At 42.6% G+C, this 18,660-nt stretch overlaps 1 protein-coding gene across 1 annotated transcript in view; it reads left to right on the top strand.

Moving 5' to 3' along the window:
* The window catches only part of cdh13 (cadherin 13, H-cadherin (heart)), a 221,948-nt gene that overhangs the window by 101,898 nt on the left and 101,390 nt on the right, over window positions 1-18,660 (top strand). The window contains exon 8 of the mRNA XM_078283279.1: window positions 6,749-6,927. Within this exon, the coding sequence (XP_078139405.1) occupies window positions 6,749-6,927 (179 nt within the window). The remainder of the gene's footprint in view (window positions 1-6,748; window positions 6,928-18,660) is intronic.

Raw genomic sequence — 18,660 nt, 5'->3', positions numbered from 1 at the left:
TGAAGACTTAGTGGATGCAGACTAGAGGTACACTCGCCTTATATAGGGCGAGAAGCCATAGGGTTGAGTAGGCTCATCCTGATTGGCTAAGTATGTGCATGCAAAGAGTTTTTAAGCCAATAGAGCCCTGTTAGAGGGCTTTGCCTGTGATCATAGAACTAGCGTTACCATGCATAACTATCATTTTTGGGATGCAGTTGTAGCTTATGTGCTTTACTTTTATTTACTTATATATGCCTGTCTATCTATGTGTCTCTCTACGTATCTATTGTATAGCATCATCATTTACTGTACCCTCCAATCCATCAGCTCAACTTGAGTAGCAAAATAATATTTTTTAAAACTCCTCATAAAATGCTGAATATCTGTAGTTTTAGATTTGTTCTTTCCATGCGAATTACAATGGATTTTATCCAACATAAATGATTTATTATCTTGCTTTAGCCAGTGGGCCAGCTGTGGCCTGAGCAGATGCTGGCTGAGAAGCTAGAATGGAGAAACTGTATTATGGAGGAGGCAGAAAAGGGCAGCTGGACTGTATTTCACTCTATTCACTTGACTGTCAGTTCGGGGCTCATTATCTCATATTTAGTTTCCGCACAGCAGTCTTCCACAACAGCCTTCCACATCTCCCGCTTCAGCTGCTACTGTTATTGCATCTGAATTAATTCATTTAGAAAAGTTTCGTGACCCACTGAATGGTGAAACTTTCGGCAAAACAATGGTAGCTTTTTTGCTAAACTCTGGTTTGTGTCTAGACACAAACTGTTGTACATTAAGTTAGAAACTACATCAACATGTATATTGTGATTGTAAAAACATCAGAATCTGAATCAATTTGGTAATCAGTAGTCCTAGGTATATTTAGATGTAAATGAAACTTCAAAACAGACATCAGTTCTAGACATCAGTTGGAGGATAAATAGACAGAGAATAATTGATAGGCGATAGTTCATTTGAATGCCTTCACTATACACAAATGCAGCTAAATGACAGTAGAAATAAAGAATAGAGAAGAACAGTTATTGTTATTGTTATTATAAGTAGTAGTAGTACAAATACAAAGAATCAAACATTTGGACCAAACCAATTCACCTTTTGGACATTGACATGAAGTTGTTGGGTGTATTAAACCACTACTGAAATGAAATAACATCAGTAGATTTACATATTCATTGTAGCTATGTAGTTTCTGAAATGTATTGAAAGGTCTATATGATGCTTCCAACTGTTGTTAGAAAGTGTTTGTGCAGACAGCAAATCTTGCACACTGGAGGTGGGCAGTTAAAAACAAACAGCCACAGCAGACTAATTTAACACTAAATAAAGTAGCACTAATTAATACTGACTCATTATCCCATCCAGAGCAGTCCTGAGTATATGGGTAGGTATGTTTTCAGCCATTAGTTTTAGCTTTTCTGGTTATTGCCCTTCCTTCCTTTGCTCTCCCTTTGAATAACACAGGCCTCATTTTTGTATGTGTCATTATTGTACATGATCAATGTAACACCATTCACAAAGCAACAGCATCCTCTCGGGCTTCATCATGAATACTTCTTTTCTTAAAACTGGCATAATATGCCTAGCCAACTGGCTTATTTTTTTGTTTCTACAGCAACTAAACACAGTGCCATTTGTCTTTAATTTCATTTTCCTCTCTACTTTTTTTATCTTGCCAAGTCCTCTTTTTGGCACTTGAGAATGAGCCACGACATGTACAAAGTGTCCAGAGTGTTCAGCCTTTTCAACAGGAGACCCTCTAGAGATGCTTTTGGCTACGGTGGCGTACGGCAGTGCAGCAGGACGACAGTCTGCCAGCCAGATAGGCAGGCAGGCTGGCAAACAGGTGTACAGCGGTCCAATAAATAAACAGCCTAGTGCAGTACAAAATAAAGACACACAAACGAGCACATTGGGATACAGCAATTTAACAAATATGTAGGCAAACAGGCAAAGAACACACACCTAACTTATTTACAGACAGACAGCGAGATTGGACAGACCCAGAGACAGACAGACATAAATTACGGTTACACTTGTCTTTTCAATGTGACTTTTATGATTGGATCACGCTAGGACACATTCAATGACACATCCGGATGCACAAAAGTCATTCAAAACCAGAATGTGGTCAGGCTCACATTGTGATCTGGACACAATCTAGCTGCAATGTGCATACAAGCATTGATAAGAGATAGGAAGGGAGAGTGGGGGGAAAATAAATACAGCTGCAGGAGACGCATTGCAGCCGCTTTCAGGCCAAGTGTGGACACACAGCGATGGTGATCTCAAAAATCTGATCTTTAAAATGAGATCTCAACAGAGATCAACAACAGAGACATAGGCAAACAGACGGGCGAGCATCCAAGCAGGACGTGTAGACACCACAATAGGGAGACAGATACAGTAGAAAGGTAGCATTCAGTAAAATAAAAACAGCCATGCTGCTTCACCAATATACCGGCCCCACTTCCAGAACTCTCGCCCTAATACTCAATACACTTGAATGCATGTATTTACAGCTGAATAGGAGATGGAATTTTTTGATGTTAGTGGGGATAAATGGCGATATAAAGAATGAAAGCGACTGTAGACAGAAGCATGTTGCTACCGTAAGTGTTGTTTTGAATAGCTGCGGCAGCAACAATGCATGGTGATGAAAAGTACATCAAGCGCCCTTTGTTGACTGTACCATTTTATTCTTCCCCATTCACTTCCCACATGAGGAGGAGGAGGCGAGGAAAGTGGGAGTAAAAGTTATTTTCCTCTCCTCTCCTCTCCTCTCCTCTCACATTTTCATCCCTGTGTATTAGCAAGATATCTCAAAAAGTTCCATACAGATTTGGCTGAAATTTGGTGAACAGATAGCCCTTGGCCCACAGATCAGTTGATTATATTATCGTTCTTTAGCCATAATTATCAATGCTGCGTTCATGTGCTGGTGGGAAAGTCCGACATCTGGGACTTCCAGGTCAGATGCTAAACAGCATCGCATCCACATGCTATTTTATCAGAAAATCAACCCGAGAAGACAAACTCTTGCCTTCAAATGCCTAGTTCTTTCTTGTTTGTCAAATTCCAGTTTCTCTCTCCATGCCTCCCTCTCTCTCTCACTCTCTCTTTCTCTCCCTCTCTTTCTCACCTTCTGTCTTTCTCTCAAATATATCGATGTAGTATATCTCTACTACTGCCTCTTACTTTACTGCATCCCCCTTCTGTTGAACCTACTTAAGCCATCGCCATGTGTCTCAACAGTATTATAATGGGATACGAAGGCTTGTCTTTGAACTCTCTTTGATCTCACTCGCCCCTGAGAAAAGAACGGGTCAACTTTTGGCCATCTCAGTCATGCTCGATTCAAATTAATATAAATCCCTTTTCAAATATTGGAATTCCCTTTGTACATGTTGAATTATTTAAAATCAAATTCCCCTGTACGCTCACATACCTAGATACATAACACACAGACACATGCAGACGTACACACAACATACACTCACACACACGCTAGCATCACATTTACTCTTTTTTTCCCCCCATCTTATCCATGTTCTCTCCCTTCATCTTGGCTTTTCGCTGTGTGTCAGTTCCCTGATGGCACCCAGAGATCTGGCGGCACCTCATTGATTTCCCCTGGTGGTTGAGATAGATAGAGGGAGTTAGCTGTACGTAACACCGCCACGTCCCACCAGCCAGTCTGATGAAATCACACCACAATATGTGTATGTGTGTGTTGTGTGTGTGTGTGTGAGAGAGTCTTTGTGTTTTCATGTGTGCATTGGTGGTCTTTTACCTTAAAGCCCTGTTCCTTGCACCAGTTTTTGTGCCTCTGACAGAACACCACCCCAACACACATACACTACACACATACTCGAGTACAAGTACAGCACGATACTAAACATGCAACACATAGAGTTACAAACAAATTCCCTCTGCTGTCTCTATATCACTTTTCTCTCTGTCCAGACCCAGCTGATGTCATCCAGCGACACAGCAGATGGGTCCATTCGATAGCAGGGTAATGGGAGACCAGTGCATTCACATGCGGCCCTGCTCACCCACCATATAACCATCCAATGCGGTTAACATTGATTGAGCCTTGGCTCCTACCAGAGGATGGAGTTGATAAGGCAGGACAATGAGTCTTCACCGAGGCCACCCAGATGTAATCGCTTTATGATTAAACACAACAGACATCAGCGTTAGAGTTATACCCACTCCCGCTATCCCATTACAGAATGCTAGATGTTTAGCAAGTGAGTTGATTGATGCTGATTGCTATGATGTAGTCCGGACTGATGGGTGCTTACCGGTTACATGATACTCAATTGTGATTGGCCTTATGCTATCTGTTATTGTAGCCAAAGAGGATTAAGAGGGTCAGCCTGGCTCCTAAGTCATAAAACAGGTAATGTGATTGTGTTGCGTTCAAGAGAACTGGGTTCTAGGCTATATGTTATATAGTATGTATATATACGTATATATATGTTATCAGGAGGAGATATATATGTTTATTAGGAGATCTGTTGAAGATAACTAATTTAGTCGTAGGTTTTAACACTCTAATTTGGTGGAGTTTGTATGTCTGTGTGCAAACTGTGTGTGTGTGCATGCATTTGTGGGTACACGTGTATGTGTGTGTGTATGTGTGTGTCTGTATGTGTATATGCGCACGCGCTCTGCCTCATCTTTAACAGTGTGGTTTTCGAGGTGTGAAGTGGAACAGAGTATAGGTAATGAAAGAGATGGGAGTGTGTAATTATCCTGCAGAGGAAGGATTACTGGTTTACTTAACCATTAATGGTTCACCTTGAAGTGCAAATGCCAAGGGGATAAAACCCACACCTCTCTGCCCCCCATTACCTTCAACTGGACTAAAGATCATTGGCACTAAGCCACCATTTACTCTAGCTTATTTGATGTAGACTTTGCATATTTTGCAGTGGCCCTTTTGTGTCTTATTTGAGGGGTTTGACTAATGCACTGTGGCAAAGTACTGTCGGGTATTAAGGAGAAGCGTGAAAGGAGATGGATGTTTATGAGCCATGCTACCCAGTGTTGCTATCCGGTGCTTAGGGGAGTGTTTTGTAAAGTATGTGGGTCAAAGAAGAATCAAAATGGGTTGCTTGTGGGAAAATACATGAAACTTGAGCGAATTTATGAATTTAAGAGAAATGTAGGTAACAATTTTATGTAAGTTGACCCAGTGCATTCTGCATCCCTTGTCAGCTGCTTTCTGTTATGCAGGAAATTTATCCCACAAAACTGAAAGAATGAAGCAGCATTGTATCGTCATTTACCTTCATTAGAGTCATGTCGTTTTGGAGTTAGTATGTATCATTACAGCTTATTTCACTGTTTGTAGTAATGAGAACTATTACACACAGTATTTCTATACCCAGGATATATGAGTAATGAGTTTACTGAGGTGTTAGCAAACTTGATTAACCCTAAAGATTGCAAGCATATTCATACAGAGGTTATATAGTTTTACCATCTATATGGATCCACACACACACACACACACACACACACACACACTGTCTCCAGTCCTACATTTGAGTGTGCCAAACATCCCCCGCAGTCAGAAGTATCCATCTGTGTCCCATACACACCATCCTCATCAGAATGCACTCACACATCTCTCTTAGATGGAGTCAAACTTAAGACTTAAACAAATTGAAGAGGTATTCAGCTGATGGCATTTTTTTTAACAGAGCTGTCTGGCTGCAAGCTGATGGCAGCAGAGAACATGAAGTACTGGATGGAGATAGACAGACACTTCTGTCTGCACTGGAGAAATGGAAAACACTACCCAGAGGAGACAGGCTGAACATGGTCTATTAGTGTGTGTGTGTGTGTGTGTGTGCGTGTGTGCATATGTGCTTATCCGTGCATTCGCCTGCCTGCGTGTGTGCGTGTGCTTGGGTACATTGGTGTGTATGTGCCATCTGCATGTGTGCGCTCAGTGTGTATCCCTCTGAATTTGTGCGAGTGTATCTCATCGCTGACAAGAGATGGAGATTGAGAGTTGAGGGTGTGTCAAGGATTGCCTCCCATTTCAGCTCAGCTGCAGCGGGCAAGATTTCCATTTTTGTTTCCATTACCAAATAAAATGCACCCTGCTGTTATAACTGACATGAGGGAGAAAACGCATTAATAGGAAAGGCTCACTTTTTTAAGTGGCCGTCTAGGCAGCAGCACATACCTAGTTTGAAATTAAGAGTGTCATACATCTGCTGCCATGATGGCTCCCATTCCAAACACAATAGAGTATAAGCAAGTCTTGCATTTTGGATTGACTGGATTATTCAACAGGCATAGTTAGTGAGCACAAAACTGCGTTTGCATGAGCATATATTCTATTAATTGTGCGTAATTGTTGGAGTTCCCTTGATACATCGATACGTGCGTCTGAAGCATTCGCGATGCAGAGGTTTTGAAAATGCAAATGAGCATTTCACAATTTGAATAATTCTTACAGAATTCTAATGTATTTCCCTGCTCCAAGCGCTTCACTCTTCCTCAGCCGCCTCCATTTCTGAGGTGTTCAGACAAATGAGGTTATGTTCTCATCTTTTTCACAATTTGGCGACACACTCAGAAATGCAACCATTGGGACATTAAGCTAAACCAAATTTTTTTTTTTTTGCAGTTAACTCATCTAGAGAGAAAAATGGATTTCTGATAGAAACCTGAATATGGATGTAGGGTCAGACTCAGCCCTGTCCTCCGCTGTCTTCCCCAGGAACCACGGTGATGACGATGACGGCGTTCGACGCGGACGACCCCTCCACAGACAACGCCGTGCTGCGCTACAACATCGTCAGGCAGTCGCCGGACAAGCCCTCCCCGAACATGTTCTACATTGATCCGGAAAGGGGCGACATCGTCACCGTCATCTCCCCCACGCTACTTGACAGAGAGGTGGGTGGCCCTGGCAAGCGTGTGTGTGTGTGTGTGTGTGTGTGTGTGTGTGTTGCTCTGCGTTGTGTGAAGGTCCTTTTCTAGCTGGAACAGAGTGTCGGGTTTTGCACAGTCAGGGTCCTTTCACAAGCATGACACTTGCCACTGGGTATTTGTAAGATGCGCTTCATAGTACTCTTCCTCAACATGGCACTGTTGCTATTGTCAAGAATGTGGGAGTGGAGAAAGGAGGTGTATACAGTATGCGTGTGTTTGTGTGTGTCGTCATGTGTTTGTGTGTCTCTTGATGCGAGGGAAGCGCTGGCACATTCTAATGAGCAGGCGCAGCAACGAGATGAGCGCCTCTCCATTTCCCTCTCTAACCGGAGCGAGACAACGGAATGATTGCTTTTTCAGCGGGGTGACGAATGCCAGAACATCGATTGGGTTCGCCGGTGGAAGAGGAATATTAGCTGTTGTCAGACACTTAGCGCACGGTTTAATTGAGGTGATACACACTCATCCGCCGGCTCTGGCCGTGTCCAACAAGCCCGGCTGAAAACCTCCCATCCGGAACTGCTTCAACCGCGGCAGCCAACCCGCACCCGATGAGCTGCTCCCCCAGCTACAGTACAGACTGTTTAATAGAGGCGTAATTGATTAAAAGTCTGGTGAAATGAGATGTAATCAACGCAGCGAGCTCTGTTTACGCTGGTTTTGTGAGGTGCTGCAGAGATTGAATGCTTCCACAGATGCACGCTAGTCATTCACGTCTCTCCGCTGTGTGACATAAGAGCGTTTAGACTTTTGAAGCACGTCTCTTTCAGGATACTTCAAAGGATAACTGTCCATGGGAGAAAAAAAAAAGAAGGGAACGGCAGCACTCCCCCTATTGTCCGCATCCGAGATTTATTACAACCACTCACAGGCTGGCGTTTCGGATGTGCAGGGGAATGGCTCTGAAAAAGGCACATTGCCAAATTGTCAGCCTGTTTGTGGCCTCAATAAATCTCTGATAAAAGCACAGATTCTTCCTATCTCTATATTTTCCACGGGCAATAATCTTTTGAAGTCATTAGTAAGAAGTCCTTCAAAGTCACCGAGACCTGAGACCCAAGTTGGTCGTCCCAGAATCACATTGGGGTCACGCTTGATTATTGAACCTACACCCTTGTTGTTATGAGCATCTTGTTTTTAGCCTTCGAGCCTTCTGGCATCACATGAAGAAATTAACAGAACCGCACGGCTTTAAAAGTGCTTCGAATTTTGCGATGAGTCACAATGATACAAAGATTCCGCCCAATGAGTTGGCGTCACAGCCTATAAAATGTGAGTGAAATCCATTATAATGATTTTTAAACCAAAGGGCTATGACTAATCCATGGCTGTGATTCTAGGTGCTAAAAATGCACGTCTCTTTCTTTCCTGGTTCTCTTGATCGCATTCATCAAATCTAAAGTGTCATATCTACACCCCCCCACCCCCCCACCCCATTCATTAGTATGCTAGATTTTTCAAATAATTCCTCTGGGAGGCTGCAGTAGTGCAGCCATGCTATAAAAAAAGTGAGACTTCTTCAAATGCGCAGTCAGTCAGCAGAGCCAGATGGAGCTGCAGGAGGCAGAAGTTTTAAACTGTCCTCCACTCGGTCTTGGGAGATTTAAACCCGGCCACTTCAGCACATTCGCATAAATATGGCTCCGGCGTGACATCCATCCATCCCATCTGCCACGCCAAATATAGTTTTTGCAGATCGTCGGCGTGTGTGTGTGTGTGTACGTGCGAGAGCAATAAAGAGAGAGGAACGCACACAAAGACAAAGAGAAAAAGGAAGGGACAAACAGAAAGAGAAAGGAGAGAGATGACCACACTCCTGCCCCTCCATCCTTTAAACGCCTCGGACATAATTCAGGTGGAGCGCTAAGTGTATTTGGATAGACACCTCACCTGCCCCGGGGAAGCAGAAAGCAATCCGGAGAAAATTGGAAAATCAATTTTGTCACATTGAAATCAGGTTGATTTTCCCTCTAGTGCTTTTCTCTGAAGCGTAAAATTCCGTCTTGATATGCACATTTATTTCGCCGCTCTGTGTTTTTCTCTCGACTTTATCCGAGACACTTCTCTCCTCACTCTCATATTATTCTGACACGCGCCGCGCTCGGATCAATGGCGGGCCGTAATTTTTGACAGCTAATATTGCTATGAGACGAGGCCGTTTTCATGAAAAGACGGAGGAGCGCTCATATCCATCGCGGGCTGCACACAGAGACGTAGTGGGGATCTCTCTTAATCGTCAGAACGCCGCAAAAAAATGTCCATCCTAACCAGTCGTTTAGTCTCATATTCACTCTTATAGTCTCATCTTTCTTAACAAGTGAAAAATTCTACCAATGGGGTGAGACAGTGCAGTGTAGCTAACACACACACACACAGACTCACTTATACTGTATGCACTGGAATATAGATTATTTATTGTTTTTGCAAATGCAGATGCGTGTTGAATAGGAACAGAAAACTGCAATAAAAAATAAAAGGGGGGTTTATGAAGCGGATGCCCTTTCACTTATTGTTTCTGATGAATATGGAAATGGGAGAAGCAGGTTGACTGGCAATGAGAGAGAAGACATGAAGGGTTGGAATCTCTCACCGACATTAAAAAAATATGTGTTCCACCATCGCTGCCCTGTGTGAGGGCGCGCGTATGGCAGCTTGACAGATGCAGTGTGTGAGGTGTTATCGCTGTCTGCCTGAATGATGGACCTGAATAATGTTTAGTATGCGTGTGTGTGCCTGTGTGTGCGCCTGTGTGTGTTAGTTGGTCAAAATTCGGTGATTAATGTCTCCGCTGGGGTTCGAGCGATATGCGTCTTGGCATTCCGATACTGTAGCCAATATTTTTAAATTGAACCGATGGCAGTTTCTTCAAATTTTACCATTTTCATGCCAAAAAAGGACAAGGATTCAGTGTTTCTCCCAGAATTTGCCCCATGGGACACTGAAATACTCCATTGAAACTCTAATGAAATTATTTTAGGGTTAGCATCTCTTTCTCCTGTTCAGTCGTATGGGATGGGGAAACTCTGGGACACATTAGGCCTTTTAATGAAGAATTGAATTACAGAAAACCCCATTACTGAACAGTTTAATGAAAAAAATAAAATGTGCAAAGGAAATAAAACTGCATTGCAGGATTTCCAGACTGTTTTCATACAGCTGTGGTCAGGGAGGAACCTCCATCGTATCAGAGGCGGATGACACTGAACGATTGATATCTGACGTTTAATAAAAGGCAAATATCAGCCCAACGTATCGGCAAACTGATACATCGGTCTAACCGTAGTCTCCCCAGTCAACTGTTCTTTCATGCACCACCTCCCCTCGTCACAGCCGGACTACATCCATTACAGAGTCTTCAGAATTAGAGGAGAAGGAAGCAAATCAGAAGAGAAGAGAGCAGACCTGAGAAGACGGGGGCTGGCAGGCGGGGAGCACAGTGGATTTCCCCCCAGTCTACAGAAATGAACTTCAACTTCTTCTGAATTTGCCCGGGCCGCCTCATTATAATGCCGGCACGCTAATTCTCCCGCAAATCCGTATTCACTCCAACTCGCGGGGAGCAAATGTCTCAGAACGCATGCATGTAAAACACTCACGCGATGGTCTTTCGGTTCATACATATACATATGCATTATGTGTGTGTGCGTCAGTTTTATGCTCTGGCTCTCCTTCTCTCATTAAGCCCTCTGATTTCCATTGAGGCACAGTGAAATGTCAACTTGAGGGTGAGTGTAAGAAGGAGGCAGAGGCACACGCACACACAAAGCTGTGTTAACTTTGCCTTAATGAGGAAGCGATGTTCAGAGAGGTAATAATGTGCACTAAATAAGAAAAATGAAAGGGGAGTGGTGGGGTTACGGTTTTAATATTCATGCTTCGGCGCTGAATGTATTTGGGAAGTTGCAATGATAGAGCGATCACATTTCCTAGACATGCAGACACCCACTCACACACACACACACGCAGACACACACCACTCATTGTAATCTATTCCAGTGTATAGTGTGCAGTGTCCGTGTGCAGGGCAGGCTGTAACCAGACAGGACAGACTGCTAATGGCAGTGTGACTTTCTGACTCTCTAATACTCTCTGGCCAATCTGGGAGCTGTCACTGCTAAGGATAGCCAATCGATGGAGTCGGCCGACCCCCCCCCTTCTCCCCCCATGTTCTACAAAGGTGAATTACATGGGGATAAAATGGATGTCTTGGTGTGTGTGTCAGTCTGCATATGCGTGGTTGTTTATATTCATGCAAAGGTGAAAGTGCATGTTCCTTTTATTTTTGGTGTTTTTGTGTTTTCTCCCCCCCCCCCATTCCTGTCTGTGGCGATGTGTTTTGAGTGCTTGTTAAAGCCATTTTCTCTGTCAGACAGAAAGCACTGCTTAACAATCACAGACAGTACAATAACAAGATTTTTTTTATTTATTTTTTTCTTACCTGAAGGTGACATTCAGACAGGAAAGTAGTGCTTAACAATCACAGCCGGTGCAATAACAAGATTTCTACCTGGGGGATAAAAAAGAGATGGTCAGACAAAAGCGCTGTTTTCCAATCAGAGTCGGCACAATAGCCAAAGTCTGCAACGTCTCATTATAGCCTATTGTGTTGACATTAAGACCATAATCTCTGTTAATGTGTTAGCGTTGAAGCTTTATATTCTTTGTAGAGGCACAGATATTAGAAGGCTCTTTGGTTTTGTGTTGTTGATCTTCTACAGCACTAACCTTTCAGTCACCTCCGCTGTGAAATATTTACATTCCATTATCTCCTCCATTATGCTTCACCAGTAGAAAACCAGAATGACAGGCAGATAGATGAATCTTCACTATTATGCCTGATCAGCAGGACTTAATGTGCGAGCGATGGTGGCTCCAAGTGGAGCGACCCAGCGTTTGTTTGCTCTGACCTTGCCAGTGTGACTTCTCAATGGTCGCCGGGCCGATAAGAAAGCTTATCCTGTCTAATAGCTTATTTGGCTCGCTGGCCAGAGTGGCTACGGGCCCGTGGGCTGTGATGAATGACAGCCGAGGCTTTGGCAGGTCCCGCTCTTCAGAAAGGCGGCATTCATTTTCCTTGTCTTTTTTCTGCGGCCCGTCTTTCCTCCTCTATTATTCCTTTTCCCTTTGTTTGCTCGGCCCATTGTCTTGTTTTCTTGCTTATTTTCATTTTCTGCTCTCTCTCTCTCTCTCTCTCTCTCTGTCTTTGCCTCTCTGCCTCCCTGTCGCTCGCTTTTTGTTTCTGTCAACCTTGCCTCCCCTCTCTATCAACACTTCACTCTGGACATCCAATTACTCCCGGGTCATAGCATAGTGATTCCATTCAGAGCAACGCCATTCAGCCGGGGCCTCAAACAGCCATTTAAATTACAGCCTCTGCCGCTTTCAGAGTTGGCGCTCGGCAAAATGTTGTTTTCAAACATTTCTGGGGCCACCACCTAATCTGATCCCCCAAACATAATTGAATGTCAGTCGTCACATAAAGATGCTTTCCTCTCTTCAATTAGCGTCTCGTTTCCCCGTGTCACCGCGACGAGACAAAGCAGACAGAGAAATATTTACTCCTCCCAGGTAGAGGCCCGAGAGAGTTATTATATTATGTCATTTATATGCAAATATTACAGCACAGGGAACACATTGATAAGATTTCATTACAGCAGATCTGATGTGCACTTCAGTTTATAAACTCTCTTTCATTCCCCTATTATGATCTGGAGATTGGAAAGGCGCGAGCAGATGAGCTGGGTGGAGAGAGACGCAGGCGGCTAGAATGCGCGGACGGAGATGGAGGCTCTTTGAAGAGGGAGGAGGCAAGCTGACGAGGTGAAGAGAGACTCCAACAGTCGGCGGCTGTTGGAGTCGCTCTCAAGAAGGGCGAATGATTGGGAAGAAGGTTCAGGTTCTGTATCTGTTGGGAGATGCAGGTGAGAGAAGTACAGTAGGCAGCTTAAAGACCGCATGAAACGGCATCTTTACTTCCTTGATTTGGCGTGTTTTCTGTTGAAACAGGATGTTGGGGCGGGACATAACGCAGGGAGGGATCAGTCAAAAGTGTAAACCAATGGAATATCAGTCAGGGAGAGAAAGGCAGTTTGATTTGATGGGAGTGGCGGAGGGGCGGAATCGTTCAAAAATCTGTGATGATTTTACTGGTTGGAATTTGTATTTCCGCCTACTGGTGCAGCATGAGGTCACCATTAAAGATACACTATTTTCCATGAAGTAAAGGTAATGGGAGATCATTTAATGGAGAAAGGAGAGTGGGAGGGTTCCTGGGTGGAGAGACAGTGGCAGGATGGTGAACATAATCCAGCAAGGTGAGAGCACGGCCATTTTATTCAGAGCAACGCCACTGAGCCCAGGGCACTTACAGCCGCCACCTGGCAACACACCTGTAGCCGCCAACTTCAGAGGTGTACGGAGGTTATTCAAAGATGCAGACGTGTATATCTGAAAGACTTGAGAGAATCAAGGCCCATATAAATGAACTATAGCCAGTGTAGACTAAAAGTAGTGTGAAATATATTCATAGGTCTTTTTTTTTTTTTTGTACCCCTCAAAAATAGTCTGTATGGAAAATTTCTGCTATATCCTGTCAAGTCTCCTATGGAATTGTTGACGCTATAGGCTTTCATCCCGCTCTGAGGCCCGTCTCAGTTTGGTTGACACTTAAGAGAATTTTTTGAGATTGGTTTGAATCTGAATACATGTTTCTGTTTTCATTTGGCTAGAGTGTGTGTTTGTGTGTCGTTGTGACAAGTGTGTGTCCCTTGACAGTCTCATCACTCCCTCAAAGGTTCTCAGTGTCTGGAATATTTCTCCACAGCAGCCAAAATTAATTCAAATGTAGACTATTTTAACAATGGAGATCATCCAGGAGACTGAAATTTTCAGATTTTTAAAATGATCATGGAAAACAAATGAAAACCTTCACGAAATCACTGTATGTTATTTATTCTGCATAGATGAATACAAAAGAATAGTCCAAGTGGCTAATACGTAGGCTAAGAAGTCCTAAGGAACAACTGGGGAAGCCTATAAGCCTACAGTTCCTACATCTGATGCTCAGTACATTGCAGTATGAAATCAACTTCAGCCCAAAAGTGAAGATCAGTTCAACAGATTAACAACATACTACAACGGTTATTAACAGAGGTGTGACCAAGTCAACTTTGCTCCAGTCCCAAGTCAGTCTCAAGTCTTGAGGCACAAGTCTCAAGTCTAAATGTAGATTACCAAGTCAGGTAAGGTGGTCTAGTAAGGTAAGTCCATGTCATTAATGTCAAGTCTAAATGTAGAACCACTCAAGTCAGAACAAATCAAGAGTCCAGTATCAATTTAAATATCTTAAAGAAAACAAAATATCTACGACTTTTCAATGCAATACAATTTTAATAGGATAAAGAGCATCATGAGTTTGATTTCTATAATCAGTTTCAACTTAAATTCAATCATTCCATACAAATTCAGAAAACAGTCATCTGGTGGAACAAATCTCATAACTAAGTCATTTACACAAACATAAATTCTTTTTGCCAAGACTTTAGAAAGTACAAGTCAAAGTCAAGTCCCAAGTCACCAGAACCCAAGTCAAGTCAAGACTCAAGTCTTCTCTTCATGCATCAAGTCAAGTCTCAAGTCTTCTCTTCATGCATCAAGTCAAGACTCAAGTCTTCTCTTCATGCATCAAGTCAAGACTCAAGTCTTCTCTTCATGCATCAAGTCAAGACTCAAGTCTTCTCTTCATGCATCAAGTCAAGACTCAAGTCTTCTCTTCATGCATCAAGTCAAGACTCAAGTCTTCTCTTCATGCATCAAGTCAAGTCTCAAGCAATTCAAATTTTGACTTGAGTCCAAGTCATGTGACTTGAGTTCCCACCGCTGGTTAATAATGATATCCAAAAGTTCATCCAGTAGCTTACAAGAGTGTGAAACATAAACCTTCAAAAAAACTTTTTCAGCATGAAATCCAAACGTTTGTAACTTCATATGAAAATGTTCATCAGGTAGATTTCTATGGCAACTTGGGAGCTCCAGTCTTTAACAAGCAGCCAAATGAGCCATAAAGTTTCGGATGCTCATTTGTTGAACATTTAATTTCCTTAATTTTGCAGTGAAGGTGTGAAGCTCGCTCAACAAAGGCAGTTTCACTGGCGCTGCCTCCTCCTTGCTGTTCAGCCACTTGGCTGCTGCTGCTGTGTGGGCGAAGTCTCATCTTCCTCGCTCTCACAGTTGACGCGGTTTCATGGGTCTATGAAATTAATAAGTCAATCTCATGTTAAGAAAGGTCTTCAACTGTACACAGCCTACACACAGCGTGTTGTAAAAGTAAATAATTGCCCTTGTGAATGTGGCGCCTGAGATGGAGTCACGCATATCAAATAAAGCAGGAGAGCAGAGGCAATGAAGGAGTGCTGTCGATAGGGGGGCAGCCATGTTTAACATCACTGCTAATCAACATACAAGACATACTGTATATTGCCTGGTTTCTTTTGCCTCAAAGACACGCACACTTTCTTGTTTTCTCTTCTTTTATTGGTCTGTTTCACTCTTTCATTCAGATGTTTTACCACAACGACTTTGGCATGGAAGTTGTAGCTCATTTTAGGAACAAAATAGATAGGCAGAAGTATAATTCTCATTTGTTACATGAAAACAAGCTCAACTGTTAGTAGTTCATTTCTTTGTTTTATAGTTTCGTAATTTTCATATAGTTTTTGTAGAAACATTGAACACAAAACAAAGGAGGAATGATTTTTTTTGTTATATTTTAAACTGACAAAACTTCTGGACTAAATGGACATACTGTATGTTTACAGGAAATTGTGGATATTTCATGATCATTCCATTCAAACTGATTTAATATAATGCGTGATCATGCTTTATTTATTTAGCCCTCTTCCCCTGTTCCTCCACCTCCACACCTGTGGCCAACGTGTTCTCATGCAACTCTTTGTTTGATATCTTATGAAAAGTTATGCACCCTTGACTCATACTAGGCACACACATGGCCAGCTGCGTAACCTATCGCTCTGCTAAACTTCAGTTAAGTCACACAGGAGTTAAAAATGTCACTTTTTTGGGGTAAATCAAGAAAACAAAACCGATAACAATGATCAACAATCGGACGTCGCCTCCTCATCGCATAACAGACGGTGACTCCAGAAAAGAAAGTGAGACGCTCAACCACGTTACCAAGCGCTCCCCTGCTAGAGAGCGTTACTGCAGTGTCTCCTCATGCGATGGCCGGTAGCCAGAGTTCCAGCAGCCGTAATCAATACGGTGTAGTTGGTGTGAACCCAGCTACCTCACGCTCTCTTGCTCCTTCCCGAAATGAACAAGGTGGACACCCTTCACAGGCATTGATGAAATACGGCGCCACCTCCTTCTCCCTCCCTCTCTTCACCCTCCTCCTCCTCCTCCTCCTCCTCCCTCCTCTATCATGCCTCTGTCCAGTTGCATTAGTGAGGAAATGAGATTCCCCCTAATTAATTAGATCTCGAGTGTGCTAAAGATGAAGATTACATCCCAATGAAGGTTAGAGGTGTCAATCACACACTTTTTTTTTTTAAGCCGAGCATTCCTCGAGATAAATTGAGCCCCCTGGGCATTGTGGGTAAAAGTGTGTGTTGTTAATCTTATTTTTCCCCCCCCCTTGTTTTAATTGAGTCTCACCGACAGTAGGAGTCAATGAGAGTCTGGGACCGGCGAGAACAACAGGGAGGAGAATTACATTCAGCAGAGGAACAGACAGGAGACACTTGCTGGGAACTAGACAAGTGAGGGGAAATGGAAATAAGAGGAATGAAGGTGAAGAATTGGATCATTAAGACACTAAGGGGATGAAACAACTGAGAGGAATAAGAAGGGACAAATTTGATAATGGAGGTTTTAAAGCAAAGAGGAGTGAGGGAATCAATCACTGAGGGTCTGTTCCACATTAACATACATGGAGAGACAAGATTTGTGTGGACACACTGTCAGAAAACAAGCAATCCATGTAGATTATTATAATTATTTCTTTGACCATGCTGTTTTCATCCTAACATACCCATGAACACCTACGCTCTTTAGGTAAATTTCAAAAGATTGACATTTTGAACAGCAGCTAGACTCTTATAATATAATATTCAATCTGAATAGTTCTCCTGAAAGTTCACTCTTGACTTTGATTCCTTTCTTTTTCTTCTGAAATACTGTATTTTTAGTGTTCAAAGAAAAAGGCAAAATAATGCCTCCCTCTTATTGAGGAATAAAATGACAGCTAAGTCATCTCTCCCCCCATGGTTTGAGGGAGCGCAATGAGTTCCCTATAATGTACATTCAGCGACTTGGTTGGCACCCCGCAGTTCTGTAATGACTTTTCAAACATCCATTATTTATGTCCATGTGGCGCAGGAGTCGAGACACCGCAGAAGCGCAATCTGTCCAAAGAACAGAGTCTCTACTTCTGAGGAGCCGGCAGAGGATAACAAAGCTCATTCTGTCAACTGGAATGCCTCAAATCAAACCTTGATTAGAGAATTAAGCCTCAGGACACAGGAGGCGTTAGAAGTTAAAGGTGCTCCGCTGGGGAACACACAGAAACAGTCGCGTCATCTCCGAAATAGCTCTAGCCTTCTCTTACCTGACTTCTGTTACAGTTTTCCGTTTTGCCACAAACTTAAGAGTTCACCACCTTTCAGTTCTGCGAGCTGGCTGACGTCTTGAGGCCGCTCCGCCGCCTCACTCTGGGGGTTCGGCTGAAGGTTGCGGTTTCTCGCTTCAAGTACGGCCGTGTGTCTCTGCGCCTACTGCTGTCTGTCATTACACACTCTCAATAACACCCAGTATGATTAATACTAATTTAATAATAAGTAAATCATATTAAAATAATAATAAGATGATATGAGACAAATAAATAGTGCATAATTATAATCACAATCAATTCTATTACAAGTTCAAATTCTTTCACTGACTAATTGAGAAAACAATTTCTTGAATTAAAGGATGTGCAAGATGAGCAAATCTCATATGCCCATTAATTCATCTATATATAGCTTTGTGGAAAACAATGATTAATAGTATAATCTTCATAGTACATGGAAAATAAAAGGCTTGAGCACGCTTGACGACAAAAAGCTTTTAGCTGACCAGGTAGCTCTGAATTGTGGACATAAGAAAGTAGCACAACATATACAGTATCTGAATTCAACCTTAAGGGATGATTATTGTGTTATACCATGTGATAGATGGGTCTGAAAGTAGTCTGATCACCAGGTGAAACTATTGTATGATTTGGCTCTTTGGTGGTCGGCACACAAACTACTCAATATATTCAAATTACTATAAATTAGTATACTACCAACAACACCCAAGCTATTTTTCTCCAAATTGTGTTTGGTTACCCCTAGGACTCCCATTTATTAGCACAATTTTGCTGCTGTTTGTCTGGCTTTTACTGGAAAATCAAACCATGCCTTCCATTACCATATCTTCAAAAAGGTGTGGTAATGTGGTTAGACTAAGCTTGACACTTTTAATGACTCCTATAGTTCAGCGGCGTGGACAACTTCAGATCCCAATCCGAGTTATGCATGTATTCCTCCCTGCCCTTACTAATCATCACAAAATGACTTTAGCCTCAGGTCTGCTAATTTGGAGAACCGAGTGGAAAGATTTTAAAATGCATAATGTGTCTACAATAAACAAAGCTGAAGT

The sequence above is a fragment of the Centroberyx gerrardi genome, chromosome 4 (assembly GCF_048128805.1).
Source record: "Centroberyx gerrardi isolate f3 chromosome 4, fCenGer3.hap1.cur.20231027, whole genome shotgun sequence".
NCBI classification, from domain to species: domain Eukaryota; kingdom Metazoa; phylum Chordata; class Actinopteri; order Beryciformes; family Berycidae; genus Centroberyx; species Centroberyx gerrardi.
This window is presented reverse-complemented; position numbering and strand designations above follow the sequence as displayed.